The sequence below is a fragment of the Stigmatopora argus genome, chromosome 11 (genome assembly GCF_051989625.1).
Source record: "Stigmatopora argus isolate UIUO_Sarg chromosome 11, RoL_Sarg_1.0, whole genome shotgun sequence".
Classification (NCBI taxonomy): domain Eukaryota; kingdom Metazoa; phylum Chordata; class Actinopteri; order Syngnathiformes; family Syngnathidae; genus Stigmatopora; species Stigmatopora argus.
Window position 1 is genome coordinate 3,726,068 of NC_135397.1, and position 24,031 is coordinate 3,750,098.

The following is a 24,031-nucleotide window of genomic DNA, read 5'->3' on the forward strand; positions in this document are numbered from 1 at the left end:
TTTGGAAAGCTCGTAGAATGTCCAATATTTGACTCAGTTTAGCCGTCATGTCAAGAATTTATTGACAATTTAGAATAATAAACAAACCCAATGTAAGTGGAAACCAGATAACTTGGAGAACAAGACTAAGACTGTAACACAAACTCGTGTTATGCCCAGTGCATTTAAATGTGAAAATATCACAGCGACTTTATCTCCAAGAAAGAAAGAACCTCATAGAATGATGATGAGTGGGAAGGTGTTGAAGCCTTGGATTGTTTATTTCTCTCTTTTCACATAGCGCAATCAAGAACACTTGAGCTCAACAGAGTCTTTTTTATTAAAGGTCTTTGTTCCACTGGCACATCAGCAGCAGGAGCTGAGACAGTGGGTGGAAACCACTTTTATTTATTCCCTTTCTTTCGTAATCAGTGTAGGAGACTATGGTGTTACTTGCAAAATTTGCCAATGTGAACATTTGTGTCCAGGCTAAAACTAAATGTGTAAACCTTCATTGTGTGTCCAGGATTTAGAGAGAATACTTGTCAGTTAAAGAAATATCTTACATTTTTTAAGCATTTAGAACGCATACAATTTAAAGTAGTTATGAAATTCCCCCAAGCGATGGAGAATTTTAGAGTACACATTCCACACAAATTGAGTTTGCATTGCACAGACTTTATTAACACATAAAGACACCATTTCCAAACATTACACATGTTGATAAAAAAATAAATAAATGGATGCCACTGAAACTCCTATTGGTCAACATCCCAATTGATCATAGCGTCATAAATTCCTCACGAGTCACGAGGTAGAATGTCAGATGAATCGTTGCTACACGTAACCCTGTTTTACCCGATGCAACGTCACATTAAAACGATTCACCACCACGCGCTTACAAACGTGTGGCGATATCACACAAATACCCAAACGTTACAAAAGACTTTTTGATTAATTGAGAGAGTTCAATGTCTGAAAGGCACTTTCCATGTCATGCCAGACAGCCCCATCATGATAAATGGACCTGCGTCATTTGCTGCCATGTGTACATGTGCTATATTATCGGCTTTTACATTATCCCCTGAATACATAGTACGGCTAATCCGGCCAAAGGGATTTCCATTGATGTTATGATTCAATTTTAATCACGGCACCTCGTTGGAAAGCTGTGACTAACTTGGTAGATAATGTAATCCTCAACGTAGTCAGAAAGTAAGGAGAGTTTTCTTTCGGTCTGCCTCATGTACGGATGTTGCAGCGAATAACTATATACAATATTTGGCATTATTCACTGAACATCTTCAATAAATATTGTCAGAGTTCATGTTTTGAACAAATTAACTGATTGATGCTTTGTCGCATTCTAATGTTGAGTTACCTAGTACATAAGCTGCCATTTTGGCTGACTGAACTCGGATGCTTTTGGCTTATAGTATGTCATTTGATGTTCCTACTTTATCATATGGCCCAATAAAAAATTTGAATTGCACCTTTCCAAAAAGACAATGCCTCTCCTGAGTGTTTTTTATCTTAGGTTAGACATGAATGTTTACATCTAAAAAATAGCTTCTGGAATTTTACCCTATTTTCTTCTAGTATGATTATGAATGTGAAGCAATGTTACCTCTAAGCTGCGCGCGTGCGCAATTGCGCACTACTCTCGTCTTCTCTGCGCACAGCAAATCATATGGAGCGCACAAAATAAAATCCCAATTTTTTTAGCTGTGAGGCCGACCCGCGAACCTCATCTGCCGGGCCGCCCATTCATAGATATTAATCATTACATTTTATTTTTACTAAATCATTTATGTGTAGTAGACATACACCTGCTTATGGCAGGTGTGATACACCTGGTGTGTGCCCATAGCGAGCAATGATGATGTTGCTCACACCGGTACTCAGTGTGCTCAGGGTGGTTGTCTTTCCGCCCAGACAAACAAAAAAATAGAGGGAACATTGGTGTGAACGTTTACTAAGCGGCCACACCGTCAGAAATGTCACCACATTTTCCTTGAAAAAAAACCAAGACGTTTCCGGGTAGGGAGAATACACAATCTCTGCTTCAGTGGCCAAGAGATGGCTTGCCGCCGAGCCCTTGGACGTGCTCATTAGTAGCGTTGTTAGTATTCTGGCTGTTCGGCTTCCTCCTAGCGTTGGCCTTCAACGCGGGGGAGAAGGAGTCCCGCCGGCTCCTGACGAAGATCTTGCGAGCCAGCAGGCCGCAGGTTTTTCTGTACTGGTGGCGTAGGAGCGAGTAGACAAACGGATCGCTGGCCGCTTTGCTGTACACCAAACATTTGGACAGCATCCCCCAGTGAGCATTGATGTGGTCCGGGGAGAACAACTCTACCATTCTACCTCGAATCGAGGGAGAGAAAAGTCAAATGTAATGAGGAGTACAGATATGCTGAATAAAAAAAATCAACAGAATATCAGTCATAAATTATTGGTATACTTTGATAAACAGGACAGGTGTAATTAGAGTGCAAGATTGAAATGAGCATCCCCGCGGTGAACATTTTATTGAAATGTCACAACAATATATTGAAATGTCAACACGCTACTGTTGTCATGCAGCAGATTGCGTTCAAGGGAGAGGAACAAGCAAACGTATTGTTTGCCGGCTAATCTGGCCTCTCAATTACACGCATCTCCTCCATTCTGCCAAACAGCTATTTCCATCCCGCCCAAGCTAACAGCTTGTGACAGTTTGTCAGCACTAATGCGTGAAGCCAAACTCTAATGAGAGCCGCCGATTGCGGAGAGGGTGTCGGACTGCCATCTCCACGGCGAGGATTAAGAGTGCCGACGCGATCGATGGACGGGGACGGTGAAATCTTATTGTCGTGAGATTTGCGATGGAGTATCAGCACAATAAGAAGGAGAGGCCCACAAATTCAATTCAAGAACACGTGTAAACTCAATTCTAATGGCCGTAAATAGGCATTGTCATAATCACGTGCCTTGTCATAATCAATTGATCGTTAAGAATTCTCAAAACAGTCACACGTCGGAGTAATTCATCAATTTCTTTTTCTTTTTTACATATTAAAGTTTATTAAGGATTTTTGACAAAATGTACACATCTATATATATTATCTTACTGATCTTACTATATAATTTGGAAAAAAAGACTTTTTAAATGTGTCATTGCTTCATTTATTTTGTATATTGTCCTCATTTATCAACAATTTATATTATGTAAAATGTACAGAAACTAATGATACATGTATATTGGGATACCTGAAAGAGCTTATAAAAATATTGATCTGTTTTAAGTTTTAAGGATTTTGTCAACTGGTCATGTTGGTTGGTTTTATGTTGTGCCAATACATGTTTACAATGGGTTGGGTCAAAATAACACTAATTATTAGGCCAATGAAAACAACAGCAAAATAAATATTCAAATATCGGAACCATTTGAGTCAAAGGTCATGTGAAGACGCTTGTGTAATTCATCCGTGTCTCTGATTAATGAAATTTTTAGGAAAATGATGATGAGATATTGTCATGGAGATAAGAATCGCCCTCACCTGGTGACGACGTACGGCGTGAAGCAAATGACAAACGTGCCGATGAACGTGCTGATCTTGTTGATGGACCGTTGCCTCCTTTGTTTCTGCTCGTCCAGACATTTCTGACGAACGCTGCAGGGATAAAAACAAAATCAGGAAATATCATTTTCTCAATGAAAACTGCTGAGATGCTCAATAGGAAAACGCCTTTTTGAAGCACTGTATGTTATTTTTAATTTTTAATTAGTTTAATTCACTCATCACAACATCCTAATTTGTTTTTCCGCAAACATTTTTACCCCAACATTCTTATTAATGTATATTATATGTATATTGCTCTCTTTAGGCTGTTATATAAACATAATTTTAGTTTCCATTTGCCAATACTTCTTAGTATTTTATTGTGGTGCAATATGCATAAGATGCTGTTTAATTTGTATTCCTTCCAAACATATTTTTAAGTAACATCAAAAAATACTGCACTCACAATATAAATGTTATGAGTTTTTTCTTCTGATGTTGACATTTTAGCTTTGGCAAAGCAGATCTTTATTTATTTATTTATTTAAGCTTTTCCCCCCATCTTGTTTGTTGCACCTGGTGGCCAATTATCAAGGAAAACTTTAAACAATAACAACGTGCTTATCGGATTGCCGCTATTGTTGCTGCTAGTTTTAATTACAGCAATTTATGGCATTTTTGCTCGGATTTTCTTCCTGATCTCGAATTTTATGATCACTTATTGCATGATTAAGTGGAGCACTTTGCCTGAGGCTGAAAATTTGAGCGTGCAAACATTGAGACTCCCCATGTGAGCATCGTGGATGAGCAAGGTACGAAATACAATGCAACAATCATATAGAAGAATCGTTATTCAATTTCATATCCATGTCTAACAGTTGTGTCTTATTTAGGAGCAAGACGTACGTTTATGTTGATGTTGCGAGTTGTGGTCGTCGATTCGACTTGTGCACAGCTTCGGTAAGTACGTTAATTTGCTAAACTATGTCTTGTTTGAGAATGCATGGAGTTGCAGAAGTGTTCGATGTTGTTGCAGATCCTGCAATAATACGATCGAGTGGTTATACGATCGATCTTTTGTAAATATAATGCTAAGTAGCAGTTAGCACCAGACTAGTGCTGGTCGCGAGTGGATAATCGCGATTCGATCACATACCGTTGATGTACGATTTACTGTATGTATGCATTCTAAAAGAGTGGTTCTTAACCTTGTTGGAGATACCGAACGCCACCAGGTTCATATGCGCATTCAACAAACCCTACTTTAGTGTAAAATAAAATATTAATATTTTTTTCAAATATATATATATATGTATATTATATATGTATGTGTATATATGTATATGTATATATGTGTGTATACATGTATATGTATATATGTGTGTATACATGTATATGTATATATGTGTGTATATATGTATATGTATATATGTGTGTATATATGTATATGTACATATGTATGTGTATATATGTATACGTGTGTATGTGTATATGTGTTTATATATGTATGTGTGTATGTGTACGTGTATACGTATGTGTTTATATATGTATGTGTGTGTGTATATGTATATATGTGAATGTGTGTATATATGTGTATATGTGTGTGTATATGTGTATATATGTGTGTATTTTTGTGATTGACACATTGTTTGGCCTGTATTGTACAGTACATGGTGAAAATAAGGCCCATAAATGGCTGTAAGTTTATATTTGAACATAATTGTGTCGGGTTTGAAAATGCACTCAGCTCCTTTATTTTGTATTCATATTTAATGGGTCACATTGTCCGATTTGCGCGCTCTTTACCTGGGGTGAATGTCCACCAGCAGCAGCAGCGTCTGCATGGTGATCACGTCGATGCGCTTACAATGGAGCCTGGCCACTCGTAGCACTTTCAAGTAGGTCACGCACATGGCCACCAGAGCCAGCAGGAAGCTAAGAGCGTGCAGGGCCACCGTGAAGACCGTGTAGTGCAGCCCGCCCCCCTTGGCTTTGGCGCCGCGCAGGGTGCACGACGCGTACAGGTGGTGGTAGCCCACCCAGGAGCGGCAGGAGGCGGCGGCCGAGAAGCAGAGCGAGTGCGCCCAGGTGTACCCCAGCGCCGCCACCGCGTCCCGATGCCGCACCCTGGAGTGGTAGCTCAGGGGGAAGACCACTGCCACCCACCGGTCGATGCTGAGTGCCGCCATGGTCAGCATGGAGTTGGTGGTCAGGAAGGTGTCCAGGAAGCCCACCGTCTGGCACAGAACCCCGGCGCGGTGCTGCTGCCTGTCCGTGGCCAGCAGCCCCGCCAGGGTGAGCGGCATGTTGGAGACGCTCTGCAACAGGTTGCAAAAAGTCAAGTTGAGGATGAAGAGCGCGGGGGCGTGTTTGCGGATCTCCGGGTTGTTGACGAAGCAGATCAGCACCAGAAGGTTGGACAGCAGCGACACGGCGATGATGGCCAGCAGCAAGACGACGCACGCCACATCCGCCACGTGCATGATGCCGCCGCCTCTCCTCAGACGGCCACGCTTTACTCAAACGCAGCCATAATCCGCTGCGCCGCGCTCCGGGGTTCCCATCGATTCACTTCTCGCATGGTGAACTCCCAAGAAGGAGCCGGCTCTGACTATCCAGGATTCGACCGGATCCCGCTGGCTGGTGCGCAAATACGCATCGACGCAAAAGGCGAAGAAGAAGTCCTCCAAGCTGAATCTGCCAGCGAGTGCGTGAGCGTGTGTCACCAGACTCTTCTTCTTTGCCCATACGAGTGCATCACAGAACGGAGCATCCCCTCGTATTTAAAAATAGACCCATTTGCCTGGGAAAATTTAGCAGCAGACGCATGATTGCGTGGCTGCGCGCTGATGTCACTTACAACGTCACCCCATCGCCAATCCGATAGGGATCAAATGAGATATACTTTTGACATTCTTCACAGTGCCTTTTTTTATTATAGTACTTTTTATCTCCTTTCCTTACCTCTCTCTCCATTCTTCGCTGTCTTTCTTTAAACTCAAGGCTGCCACTGATAGCGAAAGACAAATGGAGAGGATGTGGTACTGAAACATGATCAATCACTGCCTGAATTTGCCTGTCTATTATACGTATATTGCTCTCTTTAGGCTGTTATGTATACATAATTTTAGTTTCCCTTTGTCACTACTTATTAGTATTGACCTGTGGCACAATATGCAAAAGTTGCGGTTTATTTTTTATTCCTCTATTCCAAAAGGTATCCTTGGACCTGGCCTGGTTAGCATAGTTGGTAGACCATAAGACTCTTAATCTCAGGGTTGTGGGTTTGAACCCTACATTGGGCATGTCTTAAATAGTCAACTTTATGGGCATGATGACATTTACCATGTTTACATTTTTGGGGCACAATGCATTAAATTTGCTGAAACTTTTCTTTTCTATCAAAAAATCCACAGAAACTGAAAAAAAACACAATTTAATGTTATTTTTTTTCTTCGGAGAGTGAAAGGAAGCCTGGACTATATCCTTCACCCTTGGTAAAAGTCACATCACATACTTTTATTTGAATTTTTCTCAACTATTACATTTACTAAAATGTAGTCGTTTTTTTTTTCTTCAAAAAGTTACACGACCTTTCTTTTTTTGCTGGGATGAACTGGATCAACCCCGTTGTCGTTCCCTTAAAAATTTGCCAACACTTGAGCTGAAAACACAGCTCCATCTCAGTGCGACAGACCCCATTACTGTGCTCTCATATGTCACTTTTTATCCGTCACACGCTTTTCCGCGTTGGTGGCGCAGCCTTTGGCATTGGCAGTACAGTACGCGTATAATAGTTGAGGGGCGTGTGTGAGCTGGGAAGAAGGGGGGCTTGGTGTGTTTTCATCAGATCGTGAGGAAAAATCATTGTGATAGCTTGTGTGGATGTTTGCCAGCAACACCCGAGCGAGCACATGTGGCCATGGCGACCAACTTGCTTGTGAGCTTTTCATCCTACAAAGGACTCACACGGCGCCTACGATTAAATGCTCACGCAGTCTTACAATTGCTGAAAAGGCGATTGAAAACAAAGCCCAAATTAGAAATTTTATCTATTTTATAATTGGGCCAGTAGGCAAGATACACCTTGAATTGGTTGCCAGCCAACCGCAGTTTTAAGTAAAACTATTGTGGTAACAGTTTTTATTTGGGTGTCACAAAATGGATGTTTATATTTCAAAGTACTGAGAGATAATTTAAATATTTTAATTTGATTCGGCAGTAGTTTTCGTAGTGAAAGTGGATGATTCATTGAGGATTTATCTGCAAGGCACTTTCACGTTTCCAACGATGCTAATTAGTATGCGCTTCATCATCTCTATTACAATTTCTCCTTCTGAAAAGACAGAAATGAAGATTCTCCTCTAGGAAGGAAAAGGACATGTTAGTCAGCGAAACATCTTCATGTGCGCTCCCAAAACAAACGCATTAGCAAGAGAGCGAGCGACCGTGGATGACTCACGCCCATGGCGCAATGAAAACACGCCTGGCTGCAGAGCCAACTGGCTGTCGTCTCTTATTATCATTTTTTTCCCTTGCTAATGTTTGCGAGGCCGTCTTGCATCTGTAGGCCAAGTTTTACGTGTACTTTTATACAGAAGCATACATTGTCGTCGTGTTGTCCATGTCATGATTCATGAGTTCAAATGTCGGCCCGTGTGGTGACATAATCGACTACATTTTTTGTTTCCTCTGGAGGGAATTGTTGTACATACATAGCCCGTGAAGGTCAAACACCAGCAGAGAGTGAATTTATGTAACGTGATTAATTTGTTTGTTTTAGCAAGGATTCCTCCCTTGCCCCGCAGATGACCGCCCGAGCAAGATATTCGGACACTGGAACACTAGCTAATAGCTCATTTTATGTTTACGTTATGAGAGATTGGGGCCCGAGTTGGGCCCCAGCCCCAACCCCAGCACCTTGTTAGCTCCGCCCCTGGTATAGAAATAAGAAACAAGCTCCAAGTGGACAGAGATGGATGTATTTTAGTGACAAAGAGTTGGCATTTGAGTGGATTGTGGTTTGAGTACAGTCAACAGACATGCCTTACAGTGTCTGAGAGCTGAAGGGTCACCCTTATTTTCCCAATTTTCAAGTTGTAGTCATGTAGCTTTTTAGTGCTTTGACCACCTTCAAATTCGGCATTCTTGTGAAACACTCTTTTCTGTGGCCAAATCAAATATTTTTTGGGAATGTTGACTTGGATTGCAAGATCACTTTAAAGCATGCAGGCAAAGATCAAGCAATGAAGTCTGAGCTGAGGAGCAACTGAATGAACTTCAAGTCAGCTGCTGAATATTTTTGATCCTGTGCTTCTCTCTAGTGGACAGGCCTGAAACAACTCAGTAGGTTTTCTGTTTTAATTGAGCCACAAGAGGTTGCTCTCTGCTCTTTTTGTGTTTGCACTTGCAGGGAGAGGACAAGTTGAAAGCAGTTGTGGTAGTGAGTGTTGTGTTGTGGGAGCTGTCAGCACGTATTGGTGCTGATTTGCCTTTCAAGTCAGCTCAGTGAAATGAACCATTGGCCCATAACAAGATGTCAGCTTTGTTGCTTGCAAGCCGTTAAATCTAACTTTGTCTTTTGGGGAATTATTTAGCAAAAGTCACGTCCTCAAGGTTGTAATTGTACCTTTCTTAATTGGACTCCATTCTTTTGTAATTATGGCTTGTTTGTTCTAATAATATAAATTATATATATATATATATATATATAGATATATAATTTATATTATATATATATATATATACATACATACATATTTTTTTCTTTTGTCACAATTACAACTTTCTAGAAATATTCCCACTGCCTCTGATGGATCACTTTTGAACTGGTTGTGGATCTTCTAAAATTACAAATGATAATTTCCTTGAAAAATAGCTTTCTCGTAATATTAACATTTGATTCCTACAACATGACTTTGTAGCTTAAATTACAACCTCTGCTTTAGCTGTTATCATGTGAGCTGCACTTGTAATTCCCTTTCTTGACAGATGAGGATTTTTCTTTTCTTTTTAATATCAACATTTTTCTCACAACTCTATTTTGTTGTTTTCATACTATGAATTTAGTCAAATTACATTAAATATGTTTAATTAGATTAACTATAGCTTACTACAGTTTGAACCATTCAGTGTTCTTTTAAAAAATCCCAAATAAGCATTTCTCAGATTGCCACCCCAAAGGCTTCCCCCTCTCAATCAGCCCTTCATCGACACCATGTATGGGGTCAAAACCACGTGATATCCTCCCTCGTTTGCTTTCCACCTTTAATGGGATGTTTAGCGCACTGCCGACAGAGGTAAAAAGATAGCTGTCCCTTTTATACCTCCTGAATGGGCATATTAGCGGGTAATGTCCTTAAAGAGGATTAGTCAAGTGAAAGAAAGCGCTAAAGGGACATGGCATAAAATAGGCAGGTGATAGCAGGAACATCAGGGGAGCTTATGCTGCTTTGTGCGGCCTCTGGCTATAGACGGGGGGATTAGCGCCCATTGTGGAGTCTGCTATATTGACTCATTCATAATACATATGCAAAAGGCATATCAATATAGTATTGCACTGTAGCATGCTCCCAAACCCCAGCCTAATATTAAGGTAAGCAAGAATTAGGTATGTGATTCCATGATGATAAGTGAGTTTATCAAGGTCAAAACATGAATGCAGCTCTAACCACTGTGTTGTGAACTGACTTTTGTTCAAAGGGTTGAGGTCAAGAGTCCCAAACAAACCCAAAAAAGTCACTGTGTTTATTTTGTTTTCCAGGTAATCAAATTACAACACAAGTGCATTCCCAAGGGCAAGGCAAGGCAACCTTTGATGATCTAAAAATGTCTACTTCGTGGGGACTAAAATTGTGGCAAAGGCAACCTGAACTAGAAGATCACATCATCAGATAAAGGTAAAGTCCTAAAACATCTCCTTTAAATTTGGAATTTTCTCTCTAAAAGTGTGGCCTTTTTAGGCTTAAATCTTGACTCGGTTTCGAAGGCGCACTTTTAACCCGGTGCGCGTTGAAGACTGACTTTGTTTGGTCCCCATTAAGCTGTTTCGGGGATTTGTTCCTATATAAACAACACTGAGTGAGTCCGGGTCAGCGCAAAACCCACTTTAGCTGGGGTGTGTTGGAAGGGAGTCAAGTGGAGGGCAAGCTGGTCAAAGCGGCCCAGATCAGGACTAGAGACAGGATTCAGCATTTTGTGAGCTGTTTTAAGTGAAACATTTGAGTAAAAAGTATCAAATCCTCTGTCACTTGATCTATTTGTAGACTAAAACATGGAATATTTTTAAGAAACAAATCTGACTGCTAACTCCTTAAGTCAACCCAGACAAAAGCAGCCACACGCGAATAGAAAAGAAGCTTTGTGTCACTTTACGCTCCACGGCCAATTGACTTCTTTTCTCCGTTAATCAAATGCACTCCCGTCTAATCTGTCATGGAATTCCGCGACCATTCAAACCCACAGGATTATCCTCGTCTTTCTGAAGGTGTTCCTTTCCCGCCCGTACAGGTGGTCCTGTAACACCCCTCACATTTTAAAAGTGCAAGCTCTGTGTCGTATAAAAGCAGTCAGTTGCACCCCCACCGCCCAGGAGAAATCAAGTATATTATGTCACGATTAAAATCAGATTAAACAGATGAAAAGGCAGCCATGTGAAATTGGGATTTGGTGATCTTAAAGCAGGAAGTTAGAATGGATGCATTTCGCGAGATGGTCTAGCGGAAATTGCGAATTAAATCTAACTTAAAACCTTTGTAACGCTTGAGACTCACAGGCATGCCAGCTGTGTGCTTGTGTTCCATGTTGCTACCTACAGAGGGCACCACGATACTTGCAATTGGTTTCCAATCATTTTGATTTCAATCTACCAGAAGCAAGAGACAAATTTCCCATTTCTGCCCCATTCACTTAGACAAGGTGTGTCAGGAATTTTACCCATTTTAAATTTCCAAACAAAAATATTTCGCATACATGGAAGATTTATGAGTTCCATAGTGGACTGAAAGTAACCCGATCTGATAATTGAACTAGCTTTTGCTAAATATTTGTCACACACTCTTGAATGACTAATTTTGCTTAAGTTACTTTATCTCATTGGGTTGGGTCGCGGGGGCAGCAGGAGTATCCCATGAGGTAATCGGACGTTTGGTTGCCGGACGTTTGGTCGCCGGACGTTGGGTCGCCCGGACGTTGGGTCGCCCGGACGTTTGGTCGCCCGGACGTTTGGTCGCCCGGACGTTTGGTCGCCCGGACGTTTGGTCGCCCGGACGTTTGGTCGCCCGGACGTTTGGTCGCCCGGACGTTTGGTCGCCCGGACGTTTGGTCGCCCGGACGTTTGGTCGCCCGGACGTTTGGTCGCCCGGACGTTTGGTCGCCCGGACGTTTGGTCGCCCGGACGTTTGGTCGCCCGGACGTTTGGTCGCCGGACGTTTGACAACATGACGGAGTTTACTCTTGAAACCAGCTCTCAAAATTGTATTCATGAGAGAGAGAGAGTTTAATATCTAAATATCTACTGTTGAAACCAGCTCTCAAAATTGTATTCATGAGAGAGAGAGAGTTTAATATCTAAATATCTACTGTTGAAACCAGCTCTCAAAATTATATATACCCGGGCGACCAAACGTCCGGGCGACCAAATGTCCGGGCGACCAGACGTCCGGGCGACCAGACGTCCGGGCGACCAGACGTCCGGGTGACCAAACGTCCGGGTGACCAAACGTCCGGGCGACCAAACGTCCGGGCGACCAAACGTCCGGGCGACCAAACGTCCGGGCGACCAAACGTCCGGGCGACCAAACGTCCGGGCGACCAAACGTCCGGGCGACCAAACGTCCGGGCGACCAAACGTCCGGGCGACCAAACGTCCGGGCGACCAAACGTCCGGGCGACCAAACGTCCGGGCGACCAAACGTCCGGGCGACCAAACGTCCGGGCGACCAAACGTCCGGCGACCAAACGTCCGGTCACGATCCCATGACCTTCCCGGGCCAGCCGGGAGACCTAGTCTCCCCAGCGTTCCCGAGGTCGGCCCCGTGGTCTCCTCCCCGTGGGGCATGCCCAGAACACCACCTGATGGAGGCGTCTGGGGGGGATCCTGATCAGATGCCCGAGCCAACTCATCCGGTTCCTCTCCAACCGGCTTAAGTTACTTTATATCAGAAATTAGTTGTTGGCATTGATTTGCTTTACTGACAAAAAACACGCTGCTGTCATCGTCGTGATCCAGATTTTTTTTTGCTTTTACCTCATCTGGCTACAATGGTATTTTTTGGAAGCTGTGCCCAAATGGTGTAACATGATAAAGTATAGTTTTAAAAAAAATCAAACACAACTAGTTATTGTTATGTTTTTCCTTTCACTTGGTTTCTGTCTTTCCAGTTTTCAACCTTTGTTTCCCAATTTTTGCTTTTGGCCGGAAGTTTTATTTGAAGTCTCTTGAACCTATCACATTTAGTTGCTGCTGTTGCATGGGTAAAATGCAGGCACGCTTGCACTTGCAGGGATCGTCGGTCCACAGTGGTGACTTGATGATGCTAAGGTTAATCTGTTGGTCCATCCGGATGCCTCAGGGGCCACCTTATTAGAGGAAATGAGACTTTGTGAGGCCACTCAGCTCTGCATACATTCCTTGGTGTCTCATACATGGAGAGCATCAGTGAGAGCATAAGAGAAGCACCATTCAGCACATGTCCGGACAGAACGCAGCGTGGACAAAAAGGGCCTTGTGCAGGAACACGTGTCCAAGTGGACACCAAAGCAATTTTGAAAGTTTATCTCTAAACAGAACGCGGCCACCGTCGACGACTGACATTCCGACTGGTTCGGATCAAGGTAGTTGAAGAAGAACCTTAAGACCCGAAACGATTATGGCCGGCCTCCCGTTATGGGGCAGAGGTTGAAAAGATGGGGACTTGTTGAAAAAGACTAATAACAGGTTGTTCAGGTCATTTTTGGGGGGGTTGCCAAGGACTTGACTGTACGTTTAGATGAAAGGGGTTTAATTGGAAATGATAAGCTGATGACAGAGGTGGTCTGTCAGTCCGGAAAATCTGGCTGTCTATCCGCCAGTACCTCAACGATATCCACCGGGAGATTGGCAGATAGAAGCTGCTGTCAACAGTCGACGTGAAATTCTCTCGTTAGTGTTTGCATCACTTGTTGGACAAAATTCTGACCTTGCAATATGTACAGTACAAGCAAACAGCTAGGAAAACGTCAAACTTTGGAAAATAAAAAAGTGTTCATTTTCAGGTCAGTTAGATGTATGAAAAGTGTGCATTTTTTCAAATGAATTTGATAGGTGTATTAATAGATTATAATACATTTATAATAGTACCCAAAATAACCCCAACAGATTTTTTTTTTAAGTAGCTAAAACAAAAAATATGCAGAAATAAGCGTCAATTAATATTTTTCTGATAATTAGACCTGTGGCCCAGGCAAACTTCAATTCACAAACCTTAAAAGGATAAACTATAGAAAATGGATTATACTATAATAAAGTATCACATGACCAAAGACCAATATCACATCATAACCTCTTCATTTAAACCAGTGATTAAAAGCGCCCCCGTCTGAAATATTTCCACAAAGACAGACGTCAAGGGATTCTAGATTTTAACTGGGAGACATTCACCGTCTTATAGCGACCATTTAATTATGACACACAGGAAATTATCCTGGGAATGGACCCCGCCATTGATAAGAAAGTCAAAGCCCGCTGGATGACAGCTCTGGAAACCTGAGAACTTATCACCAAAGTGGGGGTTGGAGGCCCGTGACAGGGGGGGCCTGACAATCTGATTGGACTGTCATCCCTGGGTCATAATTAATATATTTATCAAATTAATAACTGAAAGAAAAATCTCAGTATCATCGGCGCCATTATAAAAAAGAGCTTTGGCTAAGCCCCGAAGGTGAACAGTGGCCAAATTCATGCGCCGGCCGCTTTCCCTGGTGGCTAATAACGCTGCTGTCAGTATAATACACTAAAAGGTGGGCAGGGGGGCCTTTTTTTGGAGGCCATGACAGATAAATTGCCGCCCCTCCTGGATGGACCCAAACACAATTTAAAGAAAGAAAAGAAATATGTAGCAGTGTGCTGACATACATAGCAGCACCAGCTTTTTTTGCAAAAGAATGCCCACTATTGTCCACAACTAGAATGGAACATATGCTAAACACGGTAGCAAGTAACAAGTCAATGTTTTTGCGGTTTTGCTGTCTGACCCTTTAAAGTGAGATCTTTACATTGACATTTTTTTTGTTGCTTTCCTTTAGCCTCAGAACCTTTTGGTTCCGATTCCCAGGGGACCGCATTTCTCCTCTGACCCGAGGACCGAGGCCTTGTCCTCGCCTCTGCAGGTGGAAGGCCGGTGTCGGGGATACTTTTATCTGGCATTCCACGGGTACAAAACAGGAAGGAGGAGAAGCCGAATTGTAAAGGTAACACAATCATCCGCTAAAGTAGTCACAGGAGTATCATTTTCTTAAGCTGTGCCGAGCACGGCGCAAGATTTAAGATGCAGATTAGCCAACTTTTACCTTGTGTCAAACAGACCCCACTTTTTTTGATAAGTGTTGCAAATAGGACAAAAGCCTTGCCAGCCCGCCACTTGATATTATTTGATTTGGAGTGTAGGATGATTTGGCGGGTGGACGGGGTGCTTCCTCTTTAGCTGGAATCCACCGCTGTGGGCCAGACATCACCTCTGACTCTTGTACTTGACCTCCTTCACTGGACTTTGCAGAGGTCGAAACATGTTCAGACTCTGTTGTGCATCTACGCTTGACCGCTTTCAAACTGAGCCTGAGCTAAAATACCGACTGTGTCAGAAGTGGTTGTCGCTTAACGATGGGCTTTGGTTATTATGCTATGTTTAAAAACAAAAACAAAAAATGTTGGGTCTGGGGAAGGACACATCATAATTTTCTATTATCATTCCTATATTAACAAAGTAGCAAATTCACTCGTGTTAAATATTTGATTGGGAAACCTGTTAAGCCCATGTATGCAAAAGAATCAAATGGTAAACTTCAAGTACGGTGAGTTTCTATCCTTGTTGTGGAATTTTCTTCGAAGTGTGTGTGTGTGTATATAAATGTGTTGCTTAGTGTCCATAAACTTGAAAGTTCATATGAAAACCTTTATACTCTGAAACTCATAGTTCCAATGTGTTCCAAAGTGCAAGATACATTTTGGGGAATTTAAACATGTGCAGAATGTATCTTTGATGCTGGTGGATGGAAGTATTTTGACATCTTGCATGTTCTCACTCGTACTTGCCCGTAATATAAAAAAACAACAACTAAGAAAACAAGATAAATACCAAAACCGCATACTTTGGTCTTTCACGCGGACACACTATTTAGGCCCATACAGGCAAAATATTAGCTTTTGAATATGCCCCCACTTGAGTTAAATGAGAAAAAGATGCAATTCGATTTCTGTAATGCAATGAACCAACTATCTTCCAACCCGATTCCAGCACTTAACACCACTCACTAATACACTTCTTAAAGGCATTGAACACAAATATTTTACGTCATTTCTGTAGAACAGCAGTTTATTTTTATTTTTTAATTACTGGCCCCAACTTCAGTCTGTTTATCAAATCCGATGACAATGATGTTGTGTTTTCCACTGTGCTCATTCTCCTCAACAACTGCTGCTGTGTAAACGGGTGGGCAGCACAGGTGCGCGTTGGCGCAAAGTTACATTACACCCCCCTCCCATCCCTCAAACCCATCTCATCTCCTGTGGGCTTTTTTTTCATCCTTACTCTTATGGTCCATGCTCCACTGGGGCTAACGGTGTTTGTGTTTCTGGATCTTTAGAGATGGTGCCCACTACCCACCTGCCCCAAGCCCCTGTAGCAAACAAGCGTTTAGATTTCCACTTTGCAGGTGGAAATGTGGTTGAAGAGATAGTGAGGCTAAGTAGGGCCAAGGCCACTCCTCCCTCCCGTTTCCCTTTCATTTCCCCTCAACCCGACGCCCCCCTTCACCGCCACTATAGCGTCTCTCCGGCAGTCCCAAAACGTTTTGCCTCCGTGAGCACGCACAAGGTGAGCATTCATGGCTCACGGCCCTACGACCGTAGCGCTCCTTCTACCGCCTCCCTCCGTCGTCTCTAGCTGAGGCAATTCAACTCGGGCCAGGAGCAGGGACCTTTAATCTAACAGAATGTAGCAGGCACCTGAACTACTTAACTGCTGTGCGTGTTCAAGGGGGGTGGCCACCGAGGCTAGGGTAACTGACGTGTAACAAAAAGCCCCGAACTTTATCCCCGGCCGGGATGAGTACATTTCCTTTCAGTTGTTCCACACAAAAGCCAGCCGGCACAAATGGGCCGCTATCTGTGTCACCGGGAAGTGGAGAGCAATTTGTTTCTTTTAAAGAGGACCGTCCTCATCTTCTCAGACTGACCTCCCGTCTCTGCGCCCACATTGCTCCAGCGGACCTTTGTGCTGCCACTCAGTGGGTTCGCCTCGAGTTTGTCTGCCAGAATTTGCCAAATTAGTGCCGATATGAGTCGTTTAAGAGGCCTTTAAGTATAATGAAGAGACAAAATGGCTCATTTTTTAAGAAAAAATACATGGTGCTTTTTCATAGGCTACTTCACCTAACATATAGAGATGATGTTTTGGATTTAGAAAGGAGAAAACATCACTTCTTAGTTATTAATTATGCTATCCACAGTATATACTGATCTGTCCCACTCAAACTAGGATGTGGCCCTTGTACTAGAAAAAACAAATATTGGGATCCCCCTATAAAAAAATTAAAAAAAACATTGTTACAGTCCTAACAAAATTGAGTTTAAAAAACATTGTTGTAAATGGCTTCGATATTTTCTTTTGGTATAACATTTACAAACATATTTAAAATCCTGAATTGGTAAAGGGAAATTCTGGGTATTACAAAACTGATGTTTACTATAGTCGACACATAGCAAAAATAAGCCCCTTCCTCTCTTTCACTCTCTTACATTGGACACATATGGTTCAATTCATTTACCTAATGAGCACTTCAATACGGTTCAGGCAAGGCAGCCTACCTTTTCATCAGTCTTCCCATTTCTTTGCATTTTCTCTTTTTTTCCCATCTATATTTTAGCTGCCCCCGCCTTTCTTTGTATTGATGTCCTGGGACCCCATCTGGGCCCTTTGGAGGCGTGAAATGCACAGTAATTATTAGTAATCATCACACACCATCAGAAACGGATCCTAGTGCTGTAATTACATGATAAATGTCTGCCTAACACATGCCCTCTATTTAGCAGCCCCCTGGAGACAGTGGATAATAGACAGCTAACAGGGATCCACAGAAAAGGCCTTTCACCACTCGCCGGGGCCCATTGTCTCCCCGCCAATACACCCTCGCATGCCGTTTGGCAACAACGCAGACCCCAATCAATCCCCTCTGCCGCCCCCCTTTTCTCTAACCAATCTGCTGACCCTTTCCTCTCACACGCGTGCACACATAGGCGAACACACACAAAAAAAAAAAACCACGGTCACTACTAAGTAGACGGCAAGTCAATCATTGGCGCTGCACTGCGGTGCTAATGGCCGGCAAGCCATTTCACAGCAGAAAAGGGGGGAAATTGTTCAGCTATTTAGCAGGTTATGGTAACTTGAATAAAAATGCTGTGCCTTGTGATATGATAATTGATGCAATTATTACAACAATTACTATTGGGGCTTTTATTCGGCGCAAAGTGCCCCTCAGAACAGAGTTGGGGAGCGTTCGGTGATCTCAAAGGACGTCCTTTGTTGGCTCGTCTGTACGTCGACGCTGTACACCTTTTTTAAGGAACACTCAGTAATTGGTGGTTGGTTTGATCATTGGCTTTGATTGACAGTGATAGATGAACAGAAGTTGCTTTATAAAATAGGTGTTTTTCACTGACCACCCACAGAGATCAATAACCTACTGTTGTAATGGCTTTGATATTATTTCATGAATTAATAACTTATTGGCTGCCATTGACACCATACATAGACGTTGAAACCATTTTGATGGCATGAAAACATGATGATTAACTTCCAGTCATCCCAGTTCCTTTGAATTTAATTCGTATTAATCATTATTAATAGTATGAAAGGATTTTTGAATTTGTTCGTGTGGGTATATCACACACGTACAAATAATACATGTGCAAAGAAACTATATTAAAAACAAGAGACAGGAATCATCTTAACCTCAGGGGATAATTTTCCTGCCCTTTGCTTTGCACAATGGAAACAACAGTCAACATTTTTATACATTAGTCAGGACAACCTCAAAGGTGTTGGCAGTTAAACAAATTCCATGTTGGCTTTATTGTACCTTGTCAAAATATTAACAGCAAGTGCCGTGGATTTGGTTATAGTTGCTCTTTGAGTACTGCTATTTCAATAGAACTGTACCTAACGCAATGATTTACCAGGACTGTTCACTTCAAATCACAATGGCTGCCATTGTCTTTAAAGAGGAAGTGATTAGAATTGGACAAGGCTACATTTTATCTTCAGAGGGCAACAATTTCCTTTTTTTTGGCCTCTTTACATTGTGGTTTGATGAAAGGAAGGTGGATGGATATGATGATGGGAGACATGAAAGGTAGTTGGAGGATGGAGAAGATATGGTGAAGAATATGTATTAGAATAGAAATATTGGATTTGTCAGGGTTGTTTTACACGCTCTATGTGCACTCACTATTTGTGTAGTTGAATATATATTTTACGAAGGTGAGGAGTTTTTTTGCATTCGTTTCTACAGAATGATGTAAATCAGTAGCGTCTTGGAAAATGAATGAATTCATACAAATTTGCTGTATTTCAGGAAATAGTAACAGTTTTGCTATTGTGTCGCCCCTTTTTGAGTATAACAATTGGAAACTGTTTTCTGTGGTCGCCACCGTGCCAAGACCACACGCATAACAATCGCGATCTGGGCCCGCCAGCACGTGTCGAAGCAGGCGCGGGATGAAAAGCCACGCCATCTCAAACGGAGCCTTGACAATAACAGACATATCAACCATCCCCTAATTGACACAGCGAGCCAGTCATTTAATGAATCGCTAATAGCCCCCCCAGCCCCAGCAGTGAGCAGCGTGTCTGACAATTGGGAGAGGGGGGGGGGGCGGCATTCCGCTCGCCGGAGGCTGCCCCGGGGACCACGGTTGGATGCGGACGCTTCTTATTATGGCGGTGCGGGATGCCTGCTGATTGTTTGGTCTTGTATGAAGAGGCTTCTTCTTTCCACGCGGAGGCCGGCATACCGGCCAAGTGACGCCGAGTCACTGATAATGAAGACTTGATCAAAGAGGCGTAGCATTCCTTTGGGCCTGGCGGGGCAACCGCACAGAAAGACATGAAAAAGACGATGGGCTAAAAAGAAAGGGATTCACTCTTCTCTTTTTATAGTAATACTGCCATTAAAATCTTTTTTTTTTTGGTCAAAGCATAGTTTTGCTGCTTCATTGATGTCCAAAGTAGTCTAATGGACAATACAATTAGCAAACAGGAAGCAAGCCTGTCTTCTTATAAGTGCACCTTTGTATTTTCAGGCAATTTTCTGGCTTGCTCTATTTTTTACTCAAGATTGCTTCCTCTGTGCCAAAATTTGACATTATTTTTATTAATACTCAACGTCAGAGAGTAACTGATTAGGATGAAAGAAGTCATTCAAAACTTCATTCATACGTTTTCCATACTGCTATTTTTCACAAGGGTCGTGGGGGTGCTGGAGCCATTTGTCCCACTAGGCGGGAGACAGAAGTTTGGGATATTGATTAACTTGCTAGAATAGCAGATTACCTGAGTACAGCCTTGTAAAATTAAATTGAGTTGGGCTGATTAATTCGATCTATCTGAACCCTTGATAAACAGACAAAAATACAATCAAATCTAGGTTTAGCTACTACTAAATAAGTCAATGTTAATGTTCTATCATGCCTAATCTTTTAATAATGAATAAAAAACAGAAGTTGCATCCTATTAACCATTTGTAATTATATATAGGTACCAATATTACTTTTTTTTCCGGCTCCTTGTTGACCAGATCACATGACACGTTTGCCTTCGAGTTGAATGGATTGAATGTTCATCGCCATCAATGGCAGACAATGAGCTTAGTAGCTCCACCGCATCGCTAAAGCACTTGTTATGGCCATCTCGTTGAGGTGTGGCCTTTTATTTATTGTGAGGACGATGCAAATGGCGTCTAATTGCAGGAGAGGGTAAAAATGGAAACGCAGTATGCAAATGTCCAGAATCTAGAGAATTAGACATATGCTCCCCTTTCAGCTGCTGCACTTGCCGCAAGCCGCCACGTTATTTATCTTAATGCATATAACAGGCAGCCCCTCAACTGACCTATAATTTGTAACTAATAACTGCTGTGGGTGGAGTGATTATAGCTTTTCATTTGCGACGGCCGCTTTTTACTACTGCTACCCCAGCTAAAGGGCCCTTGCCGTAATTGTTAGCCATTATGAATATAGTGTGTTCAAAGTCTGACAGGGGGGAGCCCAAAAGGGGTGGTGACGATGATTTAGCAATTAAACTTTGGCAACTTAATTACCTCTCCACAACAACAGGACGATGAGGCATTAGGGCTGCGGAGTTGAATGGAAAAAAAGCAATGAGAGATGAAATATGTATTTTGTATTTTGTAGGATTTTACTGTACATTTCACGCTACGGTATTTGCAACCATTGCCAGATATACAGGAGATGTCCAATCCATTTTAACAGGAAGGGTTGGCTGTAATCAGTCACAGACAGACGGGATTGGTCGTCTAATGGTCGCGAATGGAAGTTAGCATTTTTGCCAATCTTGCAATATGATGAAAGCTGCACTGAAAATAGAGTTGACGTTGTTGTTGTTGTTTTTTAAACATTGTGGCATAAAAATATGTCTTTCCATATAATGATATTAGGGGTCGCAGGTCTTCTATAAAGTTGTATGTGTGCAGGTGTACATCAACCAACGTAATTTGTTGGCGATTGTCCATTGGCGTTGGTTGTCCTTAGCAGTCATTCCTGACAGATGTCAATTGGGATGAGTGTTTGTATTCATTCGTGTGTTATATTTAACCAATGGAAAACATTCGAAAATGGCACATTTGGACTTGCTGACAATCTGGCGCAATCGGTCCCTGAAAGCAGCGCCTCTAAATGTCCAAAGGAAAAGAGCCAAACAGATGTTGTACGGAGTTAAACAAAAACAAGTGAGTAAAAAGAAGAGCCTCCATTCGTCAGCGCCAGTAGGAATCACACTACGCAAGCGCCTCATTAAGCGGCATTAAAACTTTGAAGGCCCATAATTAGCGGATAAATCCCCTCCCATCTGAATGAATTCATCTGCGTTCCATAATTCTTCGCCACACAGACGAGCGCCGGCGCTGAATGAGTCTTTTGTGCGGCACTGTGGGAAAGCTTTTGTGAAATTACACCGCTGCATAATGACGCTAATCATAGATTAGCATTTCAAGATGGAGCAGCATATCGCCGTGCGTTGGGCTGACTATGAATGGCTATGTGCCATTTAAGCAGCATCCGTATAGTTTCCCCATTCTCTCCGTGACAGCCACTCAATTTTACACATTCATTTACTCTCATACTTGATTGTATCATGCGTCCAAACGCTAAAACAATGCACGCACAGGCATTGTGAATTGCAAACGACAGTCATGTGACATTCAAGTTGCTCTTCATTGATTGCAAGAAGCAGGTGTGTGTTTCAAGACGAGGTCCAATGTGGCCTTTTTAACACGAGGGTCTTGACCCCCCCCTGATGAATGCAGTCCCCCCCAAAAAAGCCCACTTTTAGCTCTCTCATTTGCCAGTGCCAACCTTTGGCAATTAGGACCTGTTTGTTTTTTACGTGACAATTAACATTGGGATAGTCAGTCATTCATCCAAGTGTTATTTTGCTAATGGTTCTATGAAGAAGGCAGTTTGTTTATAATTAGGTGTCTATCTTGACAGACTCAGTCCAAGTGACATAGCAGTTTCTCTTCTATTACTAATCAATTATCTCAGGTAAACATGCATGAGGCGTGAATATGTTCTGTTGAAGTGTTAAGTTACACTGTTTTTTTTGGTAGTCCGTGGTTAACATGTCTGCCTCACAATCCTGAGATCAAGGGTTCAATCCCAGGCTCTTGTCTTCTTGTGTCAGTCTGCGTGGGTACTCCGACTTCCTCCCACATCTAAAAAGCCTGCATTAAAGGCGAACTCGACACTGTAAATTCTCCATCGGTATGATTGTGAGGGTGAAAGGTTGCTTTCTACAAAGTTCAGCGTACTCCTTTTTGGTGCGGATATCTTTCCAGAAATGAATTATGAATATGACAGTAAACTTGGCAAACTCCACAACAGGCATGCTGTAATAAGGACAGGATTCACACCAATTTTATATATATTTTTACCTTTCTGCTAGGCCCATGATTTAATTTAGATGAAATCTTCCTTTATTTGCAGGCCGAAATAACACACTTTCTTCTGTTGTCCTACTTAAAATCTTGATGTTTCAACATATTCAAAACACAACAGCCTTTTCTTTAAAGGCTTGTTTAGTTTTTCTTTCCTCTCGACATTATGGCATTGTTCTCCTTAACTATTTTGCATGAGGAACATGTTCACGATAACGCCTGATGTACGTATATGTCATAAAACAGGCATGTAATCGACCATGTAAATATAGTTGGCCTTCCCCTGACCAGGCAGTCAATCATAAACCAGCTTTTGAGGGGGTATAAAACCTCTAAACAAATCCTGACATTTTACTGCTCATTCATCTTTTAATTCATGGTGAAAGCGACACAATGAAGAACTTCTATATGGATATTTTGGGGGGTGACGGTAGCAAGGCGTACCCTGTAGTTGGGTTCACAGGCTAATGCAGGTGTTTAACACCCACTCAGCCACCCACAGTACAGTGTGTTGCTGCATCAGGGTGGGGGAAGGCTGAAATAAAATGTAAATCTCATAGCTGATATACATTTTCTAAACCTTTTGTGTCAAGCGGTTTTAAAAACAGGTGGAGAAACCACTAGATGGTGCCCCATCTCTTCAACAAGCCCAACCACCTCTTTACCTAGCTGCAATCACTCCTATATTTTTGCTTCCAAGCATAATCAATACCAAGGACTTAAAAAGAACAATAATTGTGCGCCTCGTTTTTTTTTCATCTGTAGAAATATATTTTTCAGCTTGCATTTGCTTACCAGTGTAAGGAGAAAAAAACAGATGTTTTGATTCACACAAGTGCGAGGCTCTTGCCACTTCTTCCTCACTTTCAATAAGTCATAATAATGCGAGGAGAGGAGAGGAAAGTGCGGAGGTTGATGAAGAGGGATTCAGGCGATGAAGACGGCAGCGGCCGATCGTTTCAACCAGGGCCCAAGGCAGCAGCTGGAAGCGTAATTACCCCCACTGATTTATACATCATTAAGGCCTCCATATAAGTCACCCCATTTGAAAAGAGCAGTTAAGCTACTTATACTTTTCACCAAAA

At 42.3% G+C, this 24,031-nt stretch overlaps 1 protein-coding gene and 1 long non-coding RNA gene across 3 annotated transcripts in view; one reads left to right on the forward strand and one right to left on the reverse strand.

The window, feature by feature from the left end:
- Window positions 1–1,248: 1,248 nt before the first annotated feature.
- On the reverse strand, window positions 1,249–6,287 carry LOC144084618 (G-protein coupled receptor 26-like). 2 transcript variants are annotated; one of them, XM_077613216.1, is made up of 4 exons: window positions 5,927–6,287; window positions 5,325–5,836; window positions 3,516–3,629; window positions 1,249–2,336 (listed from the first exon to the last, which is right to left on the reverse strand). In XM_077613216.1, exons 1-4 carry the CDS (start codon window positions 5,999–6,001, stop codon window positions 2,045–2,047), a joined length of 993 nt encoding a protein of 330 aa, XP_077469342.1. In that variant the 5' UTR covers window positions 6,002–6,287; the 3' UTR covers window positions 1,249–2,044. The 2 variants fall into 2 exon arrangements, with proteins under 2 accessions (XP_077469342.1, XP_077469340.1); XM_077613214.1 differs by having other exon boundaries at window positions 5,325–6,287.
- The window catches only part of LOC144084619 (uncharacterized), a 58,713-nt gene continuing 38,771 nt past the window's right edge, over window positions 4,090–24,031 (forward strand). The window contains exons 1-4 of the long non-coding RNA XR_013303859.1: window positions 4,090–4,330; window positions 4,412–4,478; window positions 10,282–10,417; window positions 14,802–14,966. This is a non-coding gene — a long non-coding RNA (uncharacterized LOC144084619). The remainder of the gene's footprint in view (window positions 4,331–4,411; window positions 4,479–10,281; window positions 10,418–14,801; window positions 14,967–24,031) is intronic.